This window comes from Octopus bimaculoides, chromosome 13, assembly GCF_001194135.2.
Source record: "Octopus bimaculoides isolate UCB-OBI-ISO-001 chromosome 13, ASM119413v2, whole genome shotgun sequence".
Classification (NCBI taxonomy): Eukaryota; Metazoa; Mollusca; class Cephalopoda; order Octopoda; family Octopodidae; genus Octopus; species Octopus bimaculoides.
Window position 1 is genome coordinate 53,007,274 of NC_068993.1, and position 17,911 is coordinate 53,025,184.

General features: G+C 34.1%; 1 protein-coding gene across 6 annotated transcripts in view; it reads left to right on the top strand.

Annotated features, from left to right (window-relative positions):
* Positions 1-17,911, top strand: part of LOC106877728 (vascular endothelial growth factor receptor 1) — a 67,970-nt gene that overhangs the window by 39,053 nt on the left and 11,006 nt on the right. For 3 of the 6 annotated variants that reach the window (XM_014926694.2, XM_014926697.2, XM_014926699.2), the window contains 15 exons: positions 3,404-3,587; positions 4,731-4,893; positions 6,131-6,255; positions 7,530-7,739; positions 8,466-8,597; positions 9,512-9,704; positions 10,122-10,151; positions 10,872-10,996; positions 11,686-11,872; positions 12,831-12,934; positions 13,801-13,925; positions 14,953-15,085; positions 15,594-15,698; positions 16,869-16,988; positions 17,547-17,812. In XM_014926694.2, coding sequence (XP_014782180.1) covers positions 3,404-3,587; positions 4,731-4,893; positions 6,131-6,255; positions 7,530-7,739; positions 8,466-8,597; positions 9,512-9,704; positions 10,122-10,151; positions 10,872-10,996; positions 11,686-11,872; positions 12,831-12,934; positions 13,801-13,925; positions 14,953-15,085; positions 15,594-15,698; positions 16,869-16,988; positions 17,547-17,812 — 2,202 coding nt within the window. The remainder of the gene's footprint in view (positions 1-3,403; positions 3,588-4,730; positions 4,894-6,130; positions 6,256-7,529; positions 7,740-8,465; positions 8,598-9,511; positions 9,705-10,121; positions 10,152-10,871; positions 10,997-11,685; positions 11,873-12,830; positions 12,935-13,800; positions 13,926-14,952; positions 15,086-15,593; positions 15,699-16,868; positions 16,989-17,546; positions 17,813-17,911) is intronic. The other 3 variants (XM_014926696.2, XM_014926698.2, XM_014926700.2) reach the window with 1 other exon arrangement.

The following is a 17,911-nucleotide window of genomic DNA, read 5'->3' on the forward strand; positions in this document are numbered from 1 at the left end:
GTTGAAAAAGAGTTCATAACTCCAACTAAAAACATTTGTCTCCCCTTACACACACTTCCTGTTTTGACACCACACTTCCTGCTTAACACAAACTTTTAACCCTTTTTTAAAACCTAACACAACTCTCAATTCTCATGCATCCTTATTTTTCCAACCATTATATACATGAACTACCATTGAACTTCAAAAGCTCAAAGACAATATAATGTATTGGTATATTTATTTTTTTATATATTATTTTCTTCATTTTGTACTTCTTTGTAAAAAACATTTTCATTCTCCTTCTTGAAAATTTGCTTCGCAATGAAAGCCAGTTAGAAATCTTTATTAAAATATGCTTCCAGTTTAGCATTCTGCCTTATTCTTCATTTTCCTATTATTTCTTCACGTGCGGTTAATTCAACCCCACTATTTACTGACATATATATATATATATATATATTGCACATTTTCTAAATGGATATTTTACATTCAACAAAATCTCTTCACTCTCACAGAGGTATCAAGCCCATGGTTTGATACCTCTCTCTCTTTCTCTCTCTCTCTGCCTCTCTCCTTTTTTCCTTGTATGTGTATGATATATATGTGTGTGTATTTAATTATAGGATTCAATAGAATCTAGTCACATCAACGCATGATACCAGAAGTGGCTAGGTACAATTTATATATTTGCATATGTATGTATATGCGCATTTATGTATGTATAAGTGGACCTAATATAAATGAAAATATATTGCCAAATATCTTCTTTGGCCTCAAGCTGACCAATGAATTACAAGAGGAATTTTCAGAGGGAAAATTATGTAGATGTTGGCATTTTATGGTGTCACTTGTCACTCTCTGAACAAAATGCGATGTTTACACTCCTCGTTAACATCACAACCTATATCGCTCTCTATTTTCAAAGACCAAGTAGTAATTAAAAAAAAAAATTAGTCAGTCAGTCACAAGTTTAAATGTTACTGCAGCTCTGGCCCCAGAACAAGACACTTCATTCTGATTGCCCAAAATATGCCACTGATAAAGTTAGGTTCAATTGCTGTTTTTCACTTGTGTAGTAAGTTGGTAGTATGAAGAGCATTTAGCATTAAAAACAATTGCTCCAACAACAAAACCACCCCACTTATATCATTCTGGAGAAATTAATGTATGTCATTTTTGAACTTACTGTTGAGAATGTTTCTAATCAATTGACATTAATTTGAACTTGTCACAACAGTATAGTATGAACACAGTGTGACAGTCAGTGATAAATGCAGGTATGACCGTGTGGTTAAGAAGTTCACTTATGAACCACACAACTTAGGGTTTGTTCTAAGGCTGGTGTTTTCTATTATGGCCTCAGGGTCACCAATACTCTATGAGTGGAAGGCTTAGAGTATTCTTACACTTGAATATTTTTGTTTTGGCTTTGAGCCTACTAATAACACTTTTTCTCCAAATGCTGGGGATTTTTCCCACCTTGTATTTGATAAAGGGAAGCTTTCCCAAATATAAAAGAAATATTAAACAACCTATGTGGTTTGATAGAATATCTTGTCTTTGTCTTTATTTCTTGGCATCATCTAACATCTTTTGCCTAATTTCTCACCATCATTGCTTAAAGGTCTTCTTAAGAAATATTCATATCAATCTTTTGTTGTATTTTTCTCTCTTTTATAGTAATTTCTATTTAACAATATTAATTCTGTTTATTAATCTTTTATCTATTTCAACCTCTTAATCTGCCTAATTATTTCTGCTTGCTATCTTTCGGCAATATTAATCCTTTAACATTTAAACCAGTCATATAATGCTCAAATATTTTATTAGTTCAAACTTGTGAGATCCAGCTTCTCATACCTACCAGACAAGGTTATTCTAAAAATAAACAATCATATCATAAAAATTTCAAAGCTGTGAGATAATGCATGATTAATTCAAAACAATGCAAATAAATAAGCATTATATTAAGCTGGATAATCTGAATGTTAAAGGGTTGAAGAATATTTCTGAATTCATATCTTTGATGCCTACCAAATATAGATTGATTTTTAAATGAAAAGAAAATCAAGTAATTTATTATGTAATTGTCTAACAGTTTATGCATTTATATTGTTAAATTATTCATGTGTATATTTTTCAACTTTTTTTCTTTTTGCATGACACTAATATTTTCATTTTCTTGTCATAATCTTTCCCAAAGTTCAACTTCATATGAAGTTCTTTGCATTCTTTTTCTATCAATTTCAATGTCTAACTGAGCACTGCAGTTTCTATCTTATCTCACTTCTCATAGAATTCTCTAATCTGTTTCAAATAATCTTCGCATTTCAGCTTCATTCATTCACATACACAGCAATGTTAAGTTAATCTAATTCACAGAATACTAACTAATTTGTAAATGAAAGTTTGAATGTGTGTGTGTGTGTGTACATACATACATATATATATATTTTTATATAGGCATTGATTTATTTGCTTGTATTATCAGCTTTAATTACCCATCTTCCATGATGATATGGGTTGGACAGTTTGACAAGAATCTAGTAGGCCCAAGGTCTGCATCATGCTGCAATGTTGTGTGTGTGTGTGTGTGTGTGTGTCTCCCCCCCCCCCCACACACACACAGCATCACTTCACAACCAATGGTAGTATCTTTAGTCCCTGTAACCTAGCGGTTTTGCAAAGGGGACTCATAGAATGAGTACTAGGCTTACAAAAAATAAGACCTGGGGCTGATTTGCTCGACTAAAGGCAGTACTCCAGCATGGCTGCAGTCAAATGACTGAAACAGATAAAAGAATGTGTGTATAAATAAATAAATATATATATATATATATATATATATAAAAAGATGAGAATGTGTGTCTGTCTGTCTATATGAACCCATAAAACTTGAGAACTACACAAGAGGAACCAAGTGTAAAGCTAATACATATTGGATGAAAAGGGTTGACAGTAACTTCAAAGGCATTGTCAACCTCTTTTTCCTTGAAAAGTATTAAAAAACATGTACTCTACTAAAATGTCTTATGTAATCCTTCAGTTTAATGTTAAATTGTTTTTATGTATAAGCTTAATATCTGTATTGATTTAAAAGATTGTTTATATTAATGCAGACATAGAAGTAATTTATTTATTATAAAATATAATAAAATAGATTATCTTTGCATGTTTCAAGTTATAAAACAATTGTTGTGGTATGAATTTTCAAATGCTTAAATAAATTTTTATCATACTATTCTCTTGTCATTTATAACTTTATATATATATATGTATATAGTCAAATACTTTTGGCATTAAATGAGGTGAGGTACTTTCATTAGTGTTCCTTATACATGGGCAATGAAAAAAAAGAAATGTTCTTAGTTCTGTTTCTTTTGTATTATTTAAATTTTTCGTCATAACTGAAATGTATTAGTCTCTTTTGCAGACATCCCATCGGGTTCGTGTATCAACACCTAAACGAGAACACCGCAGAGGTATCGATGTATTTTATGCCAAAATTTACATTCGAAGAGCTAATCTGAATGACAGTGGTATATATGTATGTAACGTCAGCAGTTCTAGCTCTATGAGTACTGATGTACACATTTCAGTCTACGGTATGTATACAACAAAACTTGCAATTTGATTGGATGTTGATGTTTTGACATTGTTGATCTGAATAGGAATTAATCATCATTTCACAAATTTAATGTATGGAAGAGTGAAATGCTAATTAAAGAATGATATTGATTTTATGTTTATCTTCTGATAAAGGACAGCTATAAGGTTAAGAAGTTCATATATTGTGTTTGCGTGTACCATTGTCTTGACATGTGATGGTTGTATACAAGCATGAATGTCATACAAGCGATGTTGTTTGTTTCTAGCCTTCAACGAAAAATATGTCTGGCCATGGAGACATATTTCCTTCCTTGGGAACAGGTAAAGTTTGATGACAGGAAAGGAATCCAGCCAAAGAAAATCTGCCTCAACAAATTCCATCTGACTCATACAGGCATGGAAAGGTGGATGTAAAATGACAATGATGAATTTAAATTGTAGATCATTGTGAAGGCATGTTGCCAAATTGTTAGGATGATTTCAATTCCCAGGTGGTGCAGTGGATAGCATTCTTGAGTAAATTCCTTCATTTTAAGTTGCTTCAGTCTACTTAACTGTGAATTCCAGTAATAGCTGAAAAGTTAGCCCTTCTCAGGTGTCCACTTCGTGAGGGGAGTGTTGTAATCTCAACCACTAATAATGTGGTTTGTGACATACCTAAGTTGGTGTCCCCAACCTGTACATTGGCTGCTGGTTTCAGTGGTCAGGTGTTTGGTTGTGCTCCTGACCATGCTCACGAATGTGCTCAGTTCTGTGCTTCTGCTCTTGCTCATTCTTGCCCTCTCTTTGGCCGACAATAGTGCTGCTTTCCGTATTGTGCCTGGCACCAATAGCTGAGCAGAACTGTGCCATGACTGGTGGGTTGGGCACAGTGGAATTACTACACTGATAGGGACCATTGCACCCAAGTGGGATCCAGACTTACTACATAGGATCTTGTTGATCAGCTGAGGTTTGTGTGAAAGGGTGGTTTTCATTCTCTTCTGCTTTGCAATTATCACTGTAGGTTCATGCCTCTTGACCCTACATGACCAGTAAATTCTCAATATACTGCCACTGTCACCTCATCCATTTGCATATGTGTATCCTTGCCTCAGATAAAATGAAAATTAAATAAAATTTCATATTTTCATTTGTAGAAAAAGAATTTGTATATTTAAACAACTCTGAAAAATTGGTTCGAGTGAGTGAAGATAAAGACAGGGTGTATCTGACAGCTAACTATGTCTCCTTTCGTAAACCTAATATAACATGGTTCAAAAATAGTGAGATAATCATGGAGGGTATAAAATATGAAATCCGGTGAGTGAATTTTTTAATTTTTTTTTGCTAATATATAACATGTCTGTCAACTTAATTATTAATGTGAACTTTGTTTTTACATCAATTTCTCATTTAGGCACAAAATCAGATTTATATGACTTAAGGAATAAAGAATTTGGGTGATAGAGACCTTGAATAAGGTTACAGGCATTGACATTGTATTCTAAGTCATGTAAAAAATTATGGATATCAACCTAGTGAATCTCTCATCAATACCAAGGTTAATGGGATGAAGTCTATGCTTCACTGAGGAGGTCTAATAAGACTGAAATATGCCAATAGTCATCCCTTTTATTTGTGAAAAATTATTAAATATAATTCTAATTCCAGTTTCCTTTTCCCTAACCCTTTTGTTTTTAATAGTCACCTTTCTAATATATTGTTTTTATATTGCTGCTTGTCTTAAGTATCAGGTTTTAAAAAAAAGTAGTGAGGTCAAGGCAGTGCTCCAGTATGGCAGTAGTCCAGTAACTGAAACAAGAGAAAGATAAAATAATTCAGCAAAGCATAATGACTTAAAGAATCCACTTTAATGCTTTGTTGTTATTTTTTCTCCTTTTGATCATCAGAATTTGTCCATCCTGTTGCTAGACTCTTACTTTGTCATTTTAGATAGATTAACTGAACTGAAAATGATACTTCTGAAAATATTTTCTTTTATTTCTGTTTTGATAAATATTTTTACGGGCACATGCATGGCTATGTGTATGGTTTTGGAGCCCATCAGCTTAGTTATCACTAAGTTGTCTTAGTTATTAACTTAGTTGTCTTGAGTTCTATTTCATTGTGTGACATCTTGGGCAAATTTCTGTTGTGGCCTTGACTGATAAATGCCTTGTGAGTGAAACTAGTTGGCCAAAATTGTATGAAAGCCTGCTGTGTATGTGTGTATACACATGCAAGTCTTTTTGAATGTTATATGTCATATACTCACATGCAAAGTAGTTAGTTAAAAAAACAAACTGTGTACATTCGAAGATAAGAGGAATAAAAAAATTAATACTTGAAAAATTGGTAAGGTTAGTTACAGGAATGGTACCCGTATGCAAAATACTGCCCTAAAGAAGCATCTATGTAAGATGTGCCAGGAAAATGGACATAATACAAATGAAGGAATTTTACTTCTTGTTGATATCAAGCAGTTTGTTATTTTCTTTATCTCAAACCACAATAAGTATTTCATTAAAATTTAATTAAAGGTTTACTTCTTTAACAGCATAATCGATACAGTACTGGATCTGGTGATTTACAATCCTAAGTATGAAGATAGTGGTAATTATACAGTGTTTGCTGTAACAAAAGATATGAACAGTACCTTGAGCCTTATGCTTGTAGTTATTGGTAAGTCAACACTTAGACTCTCTTTAACCCTTTTGTGCTCATATTTCAGATGAAACACCTTACTTATATATCAATTAACCTTGAAAGTAACTTAGTTTTGTTCATTGATTGATGTATTAACCTGGTATTCAGAATGCAACAACAAAAAATTTCTTGTATAGTTTGGTGTTAAGTACATCCAACTGTAAAATACTTGCCAAAGGAGACAGTGGAACTTGGAACAGTCCTCGGTATTACCAGCTCCTGTCAAATCATCCAGTCCATGCCAGCATGGTAGACAGACATTAAATAATGATGAATTATAATGGAAGGTTTTAATTTAAATATTCATGGTTGTGTGGTGTGGTTGTAAAGTTCCTGTCCCAACCACATTGTTTCAGGTTCAGCCCCCATGTGCAGCAACTTGGGCAAATGTCTTTTACTTTAGCCCTGAGTGACCAAAGTCTTATGAGTATATCTGGTAGAAGGAAACTGAAAGACCCTCTTTTTGTATATGTATGTGTGTGTGTGTGAGTGTATATGCATGCATGTGTGTATGTCTTTGTTTACTTTTACTTTTGTGTTCACTTTACAAATGTAACAAGCTGCAAGTATTGATATATATATGTATATATATATATATATATATATATAGTCATCATCTTGATCATCATTTAATGTCTGTTTTTCATGCTAGCATGGATTGGACAGTTTGACAGGAAATGGTAAGCTAGAAGACTGTGTAGCTTCACTGTCTGCTTTGGCATGGTTTTTATGGCTAGGTACCCTTCCTAACACTAACCACTTTACATAGTGACACCAGCACCCACAAGGTCTATTTTAGCATGATTTTTACTACTGGGTGCTGCTCATGTTTTCAGATAGTCCATATAAAAATGTCACATTCCTTTTGGGGTTCAATATTCTTATGACGGAACCTGCAGCTATGACATCAGATCCTCCACTACATTACCAAATTTTTTTTTTTTTTTCTTGCTCAGATTCTACAATATAGACTTCCTATTGCAAAGAGATCTGAATTAAAACTTTCCATCAAAATTTTATTTTAATTCATGTTCCAAACACCAGATTAATAATGATAAAGTTATTTTACTAAAGTTTTCATTATCTTCAAAATTAATTGAATCAGAGGGAATGTTTTAATAGAAATTTGATTATGAACATGTTAAAAATCCTAATTTTTCTGGATGTTTGTTTTGCATTGTTATATCAATGTTCCTATAGATAGTAAGATTAGTGAGGTAATAGTATAAAATACTATTTTTCTCTTACAGGTAAACCAATAATTCAACTAGATACTATACCAGCAAAGGATTTTTTCATGGTTGATCGTAAAGTAACATTGATTTGTAATGTGTCATCAAACCTTGATGATGAAATGGTATGGATGTGGCAGGCATGTGATCCATTTCACTGTTCTTCAAACCCAGCAGCATGGTCAGTAGTCAACAAAACTACAATAGAAAATGGACTAACTACACAGAGTGAGTAAAGACAATAGCTGAATTTCTATAATGCACATTTGTACACAGATAGAGGCATATCACTGTGGTCTCAACCACATGGCTTTAGGTGCAGTCTAACAGCACATCACCTTGGACAACTTACTTCTGTAATGACCATTTCTCTCACCCAGCTAAAGAGTGGGTGGGCTATCACAGAAGAGACTTGCCATGAACCACTTTACCCACCCATGTATAACATGGGGTTGCACTACTCCTTCTACTCAACCTGCCCCTCTGATTCTCTCACTAACCACAACCACCACCTCTGACGCTACTTCTCACTTGCTTCATATTATCCTCTTCTCTAACAGTGTCACTACATTTTCTCAAAAATAAACCTGTGCAACTAAAAATAAGCATATGCAACTCCAATGAGGACTGCCTTCGACCCTAACAAACCAAAAGTTAAGAGTACTGTAATTTTGCCATAACAAACTGAGATAATTTGCTGTAACAACAATTTATCCAAATACTTTGATTCCTTTACATTTATTTGAAAAGGGAAATTATTCCCAAAATATTATAGGAATAATAAATAGATAAATAAATAAAACAGCCCAAGTAAAATAATATATCTTTATTTTTGACATTGATTCATTGATATTACCTTACATATTTTTGATTAACTCCTCACCCACAACTTTGTTCAAATGTTTTTACAAACATTTATCTCAAACTAATATAAATAATTATTGTTTATTTTAGATAATCCAGAGATTGTTACATTCAAAAAATACACTGTGCTGAATGTAACAGCTTTAGTTGGAGGTCAATATAAATGTCAAGCAACCAATAGACAAGGAATAAGTGAAAAAATAGTAAATTTCTCCCTTAGTGGTAAGTGTCTATATATGTATTGTCTGTTTACTATCTCCTACTAAACCATAGATAAACAGCTATTCTGAAACTGGTAGCTCACAATGAAAAGCCTTGGCGATATGATTAAGGAGTTCACTTTCCAACAATATTGTTTCAATTTCAGCAGTACAAACAGCACTTGATCAAGTGTTTTCTATGATATCCCCAGGCTGACCGATGCTTTGTGAGTGAATTTGAGAGATGGAGACTCCTTAGAAACCTGCTGCACACACCTGCATGTGTGGTGTGTGCATCTTTCTGTTTGTCTCTCACTACCTGACAACTGATGTTGGTTTGTTCACATCCCCATAGTGTAGTGATTCAGCAAAATGAGACTAATAGAATAAGAGCCAGGTTTAAAAATCTCAAAATAATTACTATGGTCTTCCTAACCACATGGTTTCAGATTCAGTTCCACTGTGTGCCATCTTGGGCTCCATGTTTTCAACTATAGCCCCAGGCCAACCGAAGCTTTGTAAGTGGATTTGGTAAATGGAAATAGAAAAAGCCTGTTGTATATGTGTGTGAATGTGTGCATACAAATATGTTTCTGACACCTTGTTTTGACATTGCATCATATTTGTAAACAAGTGTTAGTGCTGCTCATTTCTAATATTCTACGGAATCATGTCTAGCCACAGGGAAATATTACCTTGTTTGAAAAAAAGGTGAGTGTTGGCAACAGGAAGGCATCCAGCTGTAGAAAAATCTACCTCTCTAAACTTAATCTGACCCATGGAGAAGTTGACGTTAAGAAGATGATGATGATGATGCTACAGCAGCAAAATCACTTTGGTTCAGTCAAATAAAACAATAGACAAGAAAAGTTAACCTTTTTTGAAATGTTATAATTGTTGAGACAGATTTGTATTAATATTGTATTTCTGTTTCAGACATTGAAAATGGCTTTATGTTTACAACAAGTGTAAAGTCACCAGTTGAAGGCGATGAAATTTTCTTGACATGCAGTGCTAATTTGTGGAAATATTCTGACCTCACATTGATGTTTGAAAGATTATGGGATACTGATGTCTATTCTAAGTTCCCATCAGTCAATAGATCATATGGGCGATATAACATATCTCAGTAAGTTATTGTAATGTTGCTTATAGAAAAAAAAGGATTAAAGAAATTTTAAATAAATAAATTGTCCCCACTTATAAAACATTATTCTTTTTAAGACTAATCATTGCAAAACAGTTATTGTTTTTTACCCATTATTATTACTCTTGTTTTAAAACACATTTATTTAAACCTTTTGCCACTGGAGATAGTAAAAAACTTTTATTTTAAATTGTTCCATATTTAACCCTTTTGATACCAACTTGCTTAAGACCGCCTTTGATTTTAGGATACAAACTTCATGTTTTAAAGTGATCTAAACTAAAATTTATCTTCAAAATTTTATGTTAATTTTGGTCCAAACACTTTAACAGTGCATTTGTATTTGTACCACATACATAATTCAATCTAATTTGATCTTTTTTATCCTTATTATTGCAGAAATGGAAACCTCCAAGCAGAATTAAAAGTGTAAGTAATTTTATCATTGATTTATTATTATGATTGTTTATATTGTTTATCTAACAGTTTGCATGTGAAATTTTGTAGTAACCAGACTTCATGCTGTTTATAGCAATATAGTTAAGTTTGTGGAGCCGGTCATGTCTTTATACCTTTTATGGAAATATATACGGAAAAACCTTTATACCTTTTATGGAAATTTATACGGAAAAACTAAGCATTATACCATCCAGTATAAATAAAAGGCAATTTCATTATGCATATTTAAGCCATTATTTTTACTGTAAAAACTTATTCTGACATTAAATGAGTCAACTTTCAGTACGAATGTTTACGTTTTGTACGTCTTTTTCAAACAAAAAAATTTCAAAACAAATTCTGGAAACAATCTACTCATGTAATTTATGCACCCACTAAAGTTTATTTGTACTTTTGCGAAAAAAATGTATAAATTACATGGGTTTTTACAGTAAATTATCAAAAAATTTGGAAGGATTTACTAAAATAACAGTGATTGTTAAGCTTGTGTTTGAAACATAACAATAGGTTCTTATATAACATTATGATGGGGGTGGTTAGCTTAAATATGGAACAATTTAAAATAAAAGGTTTTGGTTTCTAACTCCAGCGTATTGGTATCAAAAGGCTTACATAAAAGTGTTTTAAAACAAAATACACAAGAGCATTTACGATATTAAACTTTGAATGTTTGATTGGTATTTTTTTCAGAACAAACTACTCTAATATCCTTACCAAGAAATTCAATTCAATTCGGTTGTCTGATTCTGGAATCTACCGATGTAGAGTGAACAATTCCATAAAATTTGATAAAATTATCTCTCTCGATGTTGAAAGTGAGTAAATTTTTTCTCCCCTCTTCTCTTCCAATCTTTTTGGCAACTTTGTTACATCCACTCTGTTTCTTACATTTCTCAATCTTCTCCACTCCTTCCTTTCTCTTCTATTAACCTCTGTTCTTTTAACCCTTTTCATATCAACCTGCCTGAGACTACCCTTTGTTCTATGATACAAACTTCATACTGAACTGTTAAATTACAGGGATGTGAACACCCCAAACTGGTTGTTAAGCAGTGGTGAGGAACAAACACACACACACTCAAATATATACAACTGGCTTCTTTTCAGTTTTCATTTAGTAAATCCACTCACAAGGTTTTAGTCAGCCCAAGACACTTGCCCAAGGTTCCATGCATTGGAACTGAACCCAGAACCATGTGATTCTGGATTGGGGAGCAATTTTCTTACCACACAGCCATACCTGTGCCTATTACTATTTCCCATTTATTCGTGTGAGCTGTGAGGATTGTGAGACAAAGTCCTCCAGAAGGTCTTATCGGAAGCAACCATTCCTAAATGCTCCAGCAAGGTCAAAGAAACCTATGAGAATTATTTGACCATCTTGCTCATAGTTTACCTCTAAATTGCCCTCCAGTTGATCTTGCCTGTAAACTCTGTATTGTGATTCTTTCCTCAGACATTCTAGCCATATTCCCATAGTACCAAAGTTTTCATTTTGTTTCAGAGATGATACCTCCAATGCTTGGTCGTACCATTGAATCAACCCTTCATGCTAGCCTGAACATGTCCCTGCCACTCTCTTGTGAAGTAATTGGTGGCAAACCTTCTCCAACAATGCATTGGTTTTTCAACAACGACCAAATTTTTGAGAACAACACTTTGGGATTACATATAGAAGATGGAGGCAGAATGTAAGTATTTATCCTTTCGTTACATTTTATTTTGATATTAAGCACACTATCAAGGTGGTGAGCTGGCAGAATCATTAGAAAATCAAACAAAATGCTTAGCAGCATTTCATCAATCTCTACGATCATCAGCACAGAATAATTGTTCAGTTAGAGGTGGCGCTGCCAAATTCCTGTTCGAAATATATAGTTTTCAAAGTGACAACTAGTCTTGAGGTAAAATGAATTTCCTTGAACTAAAATATAATACCCTGTAATATATTTAATACCTGTCACCTTTTGGAGAATTTACCCATACCTCAGTTTCTGCAGCCATCTTCACTTAATTTTCAATGTCTAAAAATGTAAAGTATTTTCTGTAAAAAATTTAGTCAACTACAAGTTGAACCTCACTAATTTGAGACCAGTCTGGTGTTAGAGTAGTGGATTTTTTTAACCAGTGGAGCTTAGGGGTAAAAATTGGCTAAGTAACACATATATTATACTGTATGGTGCAATGTACCTCCAACATTTTCTGCACACAAGTCTTTTACTGATGTAGCACTATATTCTGATACCTTTTGTAGTAATTAATGTTACAGGTTTATGTTCTACAGTGTTACCTCTACTTTCAGTATTGGCTGCTCACTGAGGAGGTATATTTAAGGGTGAAATATTAGTAAAAATAGCTAATATCTGTACTTCTATTGCAACATCAACCCCTGTTAAGTCAACTGTGGTGGGTATAAACAATACGGGGTGCCACAGCTGGCCAAACTGCCATTATACAAACTAATGACCACCAAATTCAAATCATTGAAACCAATGGATTAGAAAATCCCAGATCAGCTTGGTTTAACCTGTATTGTATTCAAACTTTCTTAAAATTTTATGGGTGATCTTTTTCATTTATTAATTTAATTTAACCCATAATGGTTAAGGCCATACTGGAAACACTGATTATATATATTTTATTTCTTAGGCTTGTTATACAAAGAACAACCATTGACCATTCTGGAGTTTATACTTGCTTCATAAAAAATCGTGCTGGTTCTGTGTATGCAAATGCAACTGTACTTGTTGGAGGTAAATATGTATTGCTTTATTTTGAAATGTGTTCCATTGTTTCACAGCTGTGTTCACTTAAGGGTCAAAGCAGATGTCACAGATTAGCATCTGCTCTGACTTGGGCACTCTTGTTATCCCTCTTGTCAGTTAAAGGTTCAGGGCAGATGTCACTGATTCCTTACTCAGAAATAAACTGAGAAGCTGTCTCTTTAAGGTCAGGTGGGTCTCATACATACATCTCTTTGATGGCATACTATTGCCTGACCATAGTTCCTTGTCTCAGGAAATACCTCACCAGAGAGAATGCATGCTCTTTCACTTCTTGTGGTTAGGAGATCCATTTGATGTCCTTGGTCTAGAGTACTAGTGAGGAACATTAATCGTATGAGACATGCTTTATAATATGGAAGTACCACTAGCCAAACCTGTCAGAGATACATGCAAGACAACCAAACCACCGTGCACATATTCATTCAGAGTCCATGCAATGAAAAATTGTTGGTAACAACTACTATCACATGTAGAGCAGAGATGGCTCTCAGTTGAATTTGTTGTGAAGATTGACCTGCTACCCTCTTTTGGCAAAGACGAGCAGCTAGTCTTTCTCTGCCTTGTGGTTATGGCAAGTGAAGTTGTGTGGTAGGTATGGTCAGAAGGTTTAAGGCTAAGGATTTTCTTCTCTGACCAAGCCGTCAACTTCTTCAAATCCCACTCAGAAAGGAGAGTGAAGGTGGAGAAAGCAGTGCTTACCAGATAAGTACTTTAGTCAACTATCCCCATCCCTAGCTGATCTTAAAAACATTTACTACTACTCCTACTAGTAACAGTATATTTCCAGATGTTATTATTGCTGTTGTTGATCTTAAAACCCTTCATTTTTACAGAAAATTATAGTGCTGCTGGAATGAGTAAAATAGAAATTATTGTCATAGTTTGTGTATCATTGGCTGTTCTTATTATCAGTTTAGCTGTCATCTGTTTCATCATCAAGAAGGTCAAGATCAAACATGTAAGTTACTGTCAATAAGGACACACACACATGCACTATATATATATATATATATACACACACATATATATCATTGATTTTTATTTTTCTAAATTAATCTAACTAGTTAACCATTTTACTGCACAAAATGCAAACTAAATCTACTTTGACTTTAAGATTCCATTCAGTGAACATGTGAGAGCAGTTTCTCCCATTAAACTCAATCTATTTATTCACTTATCACCTCTGTCATATTACCGTTGTATTACAGTCTCCGGAGTACTGAGATGCTACAATATAATGACTACAATTAAGAGCTCTCTATATAGTATCTTAAGAAGTGTCAGTATGTAGTATCAGAAGTTTATCCTATTCTGCTGACACTACATACAACATAGCTTTTAGGAGATAAATTCTCTGAGGAATGTATGATATAATGTAATGCCTGCAAGTGTAATGGAATATCTGCAGTAAATATGAGCCCTGAACTAGTAGCACAACACTTCATCTACTAATTCTCATCTACACAGGTTATATATTAACCATGGGAATCTGAATATGGTTCTGTCCTTTGACCCTTTCATTACCAAATTTCTGAGGAAATCTTTGTTACAATTAATTGTGAAAATAATGACATGACATATTTAGTAAAATAATTTTGTCATTATAAAGCTGGTGTTAGAACATGTAGTTTTGATGGAAGATTTTAATTAAAAACCCTTCAAAACATGAAATCTATATCATATATCTAGGGTAGTCTCAGGCAGGTTGGTATCAAAAGGTTTAAATTTCCCTTTTGACACCAACCAAGATATCTTGCCATCTTGAAAAGGAAAGGGACACATTGGATAATATAGTCTCAGACATGCAGTGGCTGAGACAAACACTGGAATGTCTTTGATTACAAGTCTATTTAGAATTATTTTGGCATTAAACTACAATGGCAACGAGAACAAAGATAATATTGGAAGATATAAAAAATCCTAAACTCTTTCTTTATGACAAAGATCTCCATGAGTTATATGTTCTTCACTTCCTTTTTTTATAGGACTTTGATGATCTTGAAAAACAACTTGTTGTGCCTAAAGGTGATTACAACCCAGATATTCCTATTGGAGAACAAACTGGATGCCTACCTTATGATTCACGGTGGGAATTTCCAAAGGAACGACTTCGATTAGGTAAGAATTACATTTTTGTCATCTCTCTCTCTCTCTCTCAACCTTTTGGTTTCCAATTCAGTCCTTCTGCAGGCCACCTTTGGTAAGTGTTTTCTACCATAGTCCTGGCTGGTCTCTGCCTTGTGAACAAATTTGGTAGACAGAAACTGTATGTAAGCTACCATACATATATATAGGGGTAGGTGAATGTTCTTGTCTTCACATTGTGCACTAACTGTAAATGAATATCACCATCATACAAGCAGTGTCATTCTTTTGAAACCTTCCGTCAAAAAAAGTATCTGTCCACTGAGCTGTTTGTGTTGAGAGGACCAGGAGAAATATTGCTTTGCTTGAAAATAGGAGAAGGCTGATGTCAAGAACAGCATATAACTGTACAAAACCTGCCTCAACAAAAACATCATCTGATCCATGCAAGCATGTAAAAGTAGACATTGAAAGCAATGATTATGATAATAAGGTCTAAACCAGCTTAAGTAGAACTAAAGATAATGCTTCTTTGTTTCAGGAATGATACTTGGTCAAGGTGCATTTGGAAGGGTCATCAAAGCAGAGGCAATAGGGATTGAAGATGGAATTGATGTTACAACAGTAGCTGTTAAAATGGTTAAAGGTAAGAGAATTTACAAAGGGAATATTTTAAAGAAATTTTTCTTTTCACATAACTAGATTTGTCTGTTTCATATTTCTCTAATGATAATGAGATCTTCCTTTAACTATTTTTTTTTTCATCTCAGTAATAATTCAGTCTATATAACAGTTATATATAAGCATGTGTGTTTATGTACGTGTATGATTTTCTGTGTATGTGTGTGTCTTGATGTGAGCTTACCTGACTATGTTAACACAAAGCCCAGTTAAACGCGTAACAAGTGTGGGCATGTCTGTCTAATTAAAGTAGGTGTTAGAAGTCATCAAAGAAGTCACAAACACAGGATTGTTGTTAAGTACACATTATATGACATCCCTACTTGCAAGGAGCATGGAAAAGAATGTGTGTCAGGATAAAAACTGAAATGTTCACCAAAATAATATTGTAGCATCAACTTCATGAGGTGCCCATCATTACCACATCTGTGCAAAGGAGTGTTGGTTTCTGGCAGGAGGGAATTGCTACATCTGTGCTTCTCGAGTTTGAAAAAAACAATCAAGTGATGGCATTACTCAAAATCAAGTTGTTGCCATATTTCTGTTGAGATACTCTGTGTTTCTTTCAACTAATTTTAAATATAACAAAGAATTTAGTAAAATAACTTAGTTATCATTAAGCTGATGTTAGGAACATAAATTGTGACTAAGGTTTAGTGGAAGATTTTAATTCAGAACTTTTGAAAACAAGACATTTGTACTCAGAGCCAGAGGCAGTTTCAGGTAGGTTGGTATCAAAAGGGTTGAGGTGCAGGTATAACTGTGTGGTAAGAAGTCTGCTTCCTAACCACGTGGTGGTTCAGTTCCAGTGTATTCTATAGCCCCAGGTTGACCAGAGTGTTATGGAGAGGGAAACTGAAAGAAGCCTCTGTGTGTTATTGTCTCCTTCCTTTGACTTCATGTGATAGTTGTAAACGAGTGTCATTGTCATGCAAGCAGTGTCCTTTGTTTTACTCTTTGGTGGAAACGTCTAGCCATGAGGAAACATTATTTTGCCTGGAAACAGGTGAGGGTTGACAAAAGGAAGGGCACTTGATCATAAAAAATGCACCTCAGTAAAATTTCATCTGACTCATGCAAGCATGATAATGTGGACATTAAACCTATGGTGATGATTAACTTTACTCTTTTACAGATTGTACAGACCGTGAACAAATGGAAGCATTGTTGTCAGAATTAAAGATTCTTATTCATCTTGGTCCTCACTTAAATATTGTTAATTTACTTGGCGCTGTCACTAAGAACATTCGATATGGTGAGTGTTTGGTTTCTGGTCCTAATTTTACCAAAATATTCACAATGAGTTAAAGATGAAATAATGGGGTTTCTTATTAGGCTTACAAACTCTCTTTTAACCAGAATATTTCTGTATTTGTTTCTCCACTTACTACCTCTCTCTTCCTCCTTCCCAGCCCTTCTTCCTCTCTCTCTCCCCCACTCCCTTTGTTTTGCTATCTCCCACATTTCCCTCCCTTCTCCCTTCTCTCCTACCATCATTATATTTCTAATTCTCTCATTTCTTTTGATTATATACTTTCTTCTTTCACTTCCATCTTTGCCTTTTTTCTCCTTACTGCTTCTTCTTTTCTCTCTCTCCTCACTTTTCTTCTTTCCTACCTTATTACTGTATTGCAACTTTCATTATTATATTTCTCATCATTATTCCTTTTGAATCTATTTTCTTTTCCTTCTGTTTCCTCTTTGTTGCTTCCTCACTCTCACTCTCTCTTTTCTCCCCCCCACCCCCACCCCTCTCATTTTTTGTCTTTCAAATAATTTTGCTTCGATTTTTCTCTTTGCATTGCAACTTCAGGTGAACTGTATGTCATGGTTGAATATTGTCATTTTGGGAACCTACGCAACTTCCTTTTGAAGCACAAAGATAGTTTTGTGGACACAATGGAGGACATTATGATGGACGAAAAAAAATTCCTGTTGGATGAAGCCTCGAAGCCACACTACATCAATCATGCAGACACGGATAACAATGAACACCTGAATCGACCTCTGACTACAAAAACTATCATTTGTTATGCTTACCAAGTGGCAAGAGGGATGGAATATTTAGCTTCTAAAAAAGTGAGTCACTGTTCATCCTTCTGCTCATCATCATTGTTTTAATGTCTATTTTTCCATACTGGCATCGGTCCGACGAGAGTGTGTTGTTGCAGAGTTTTC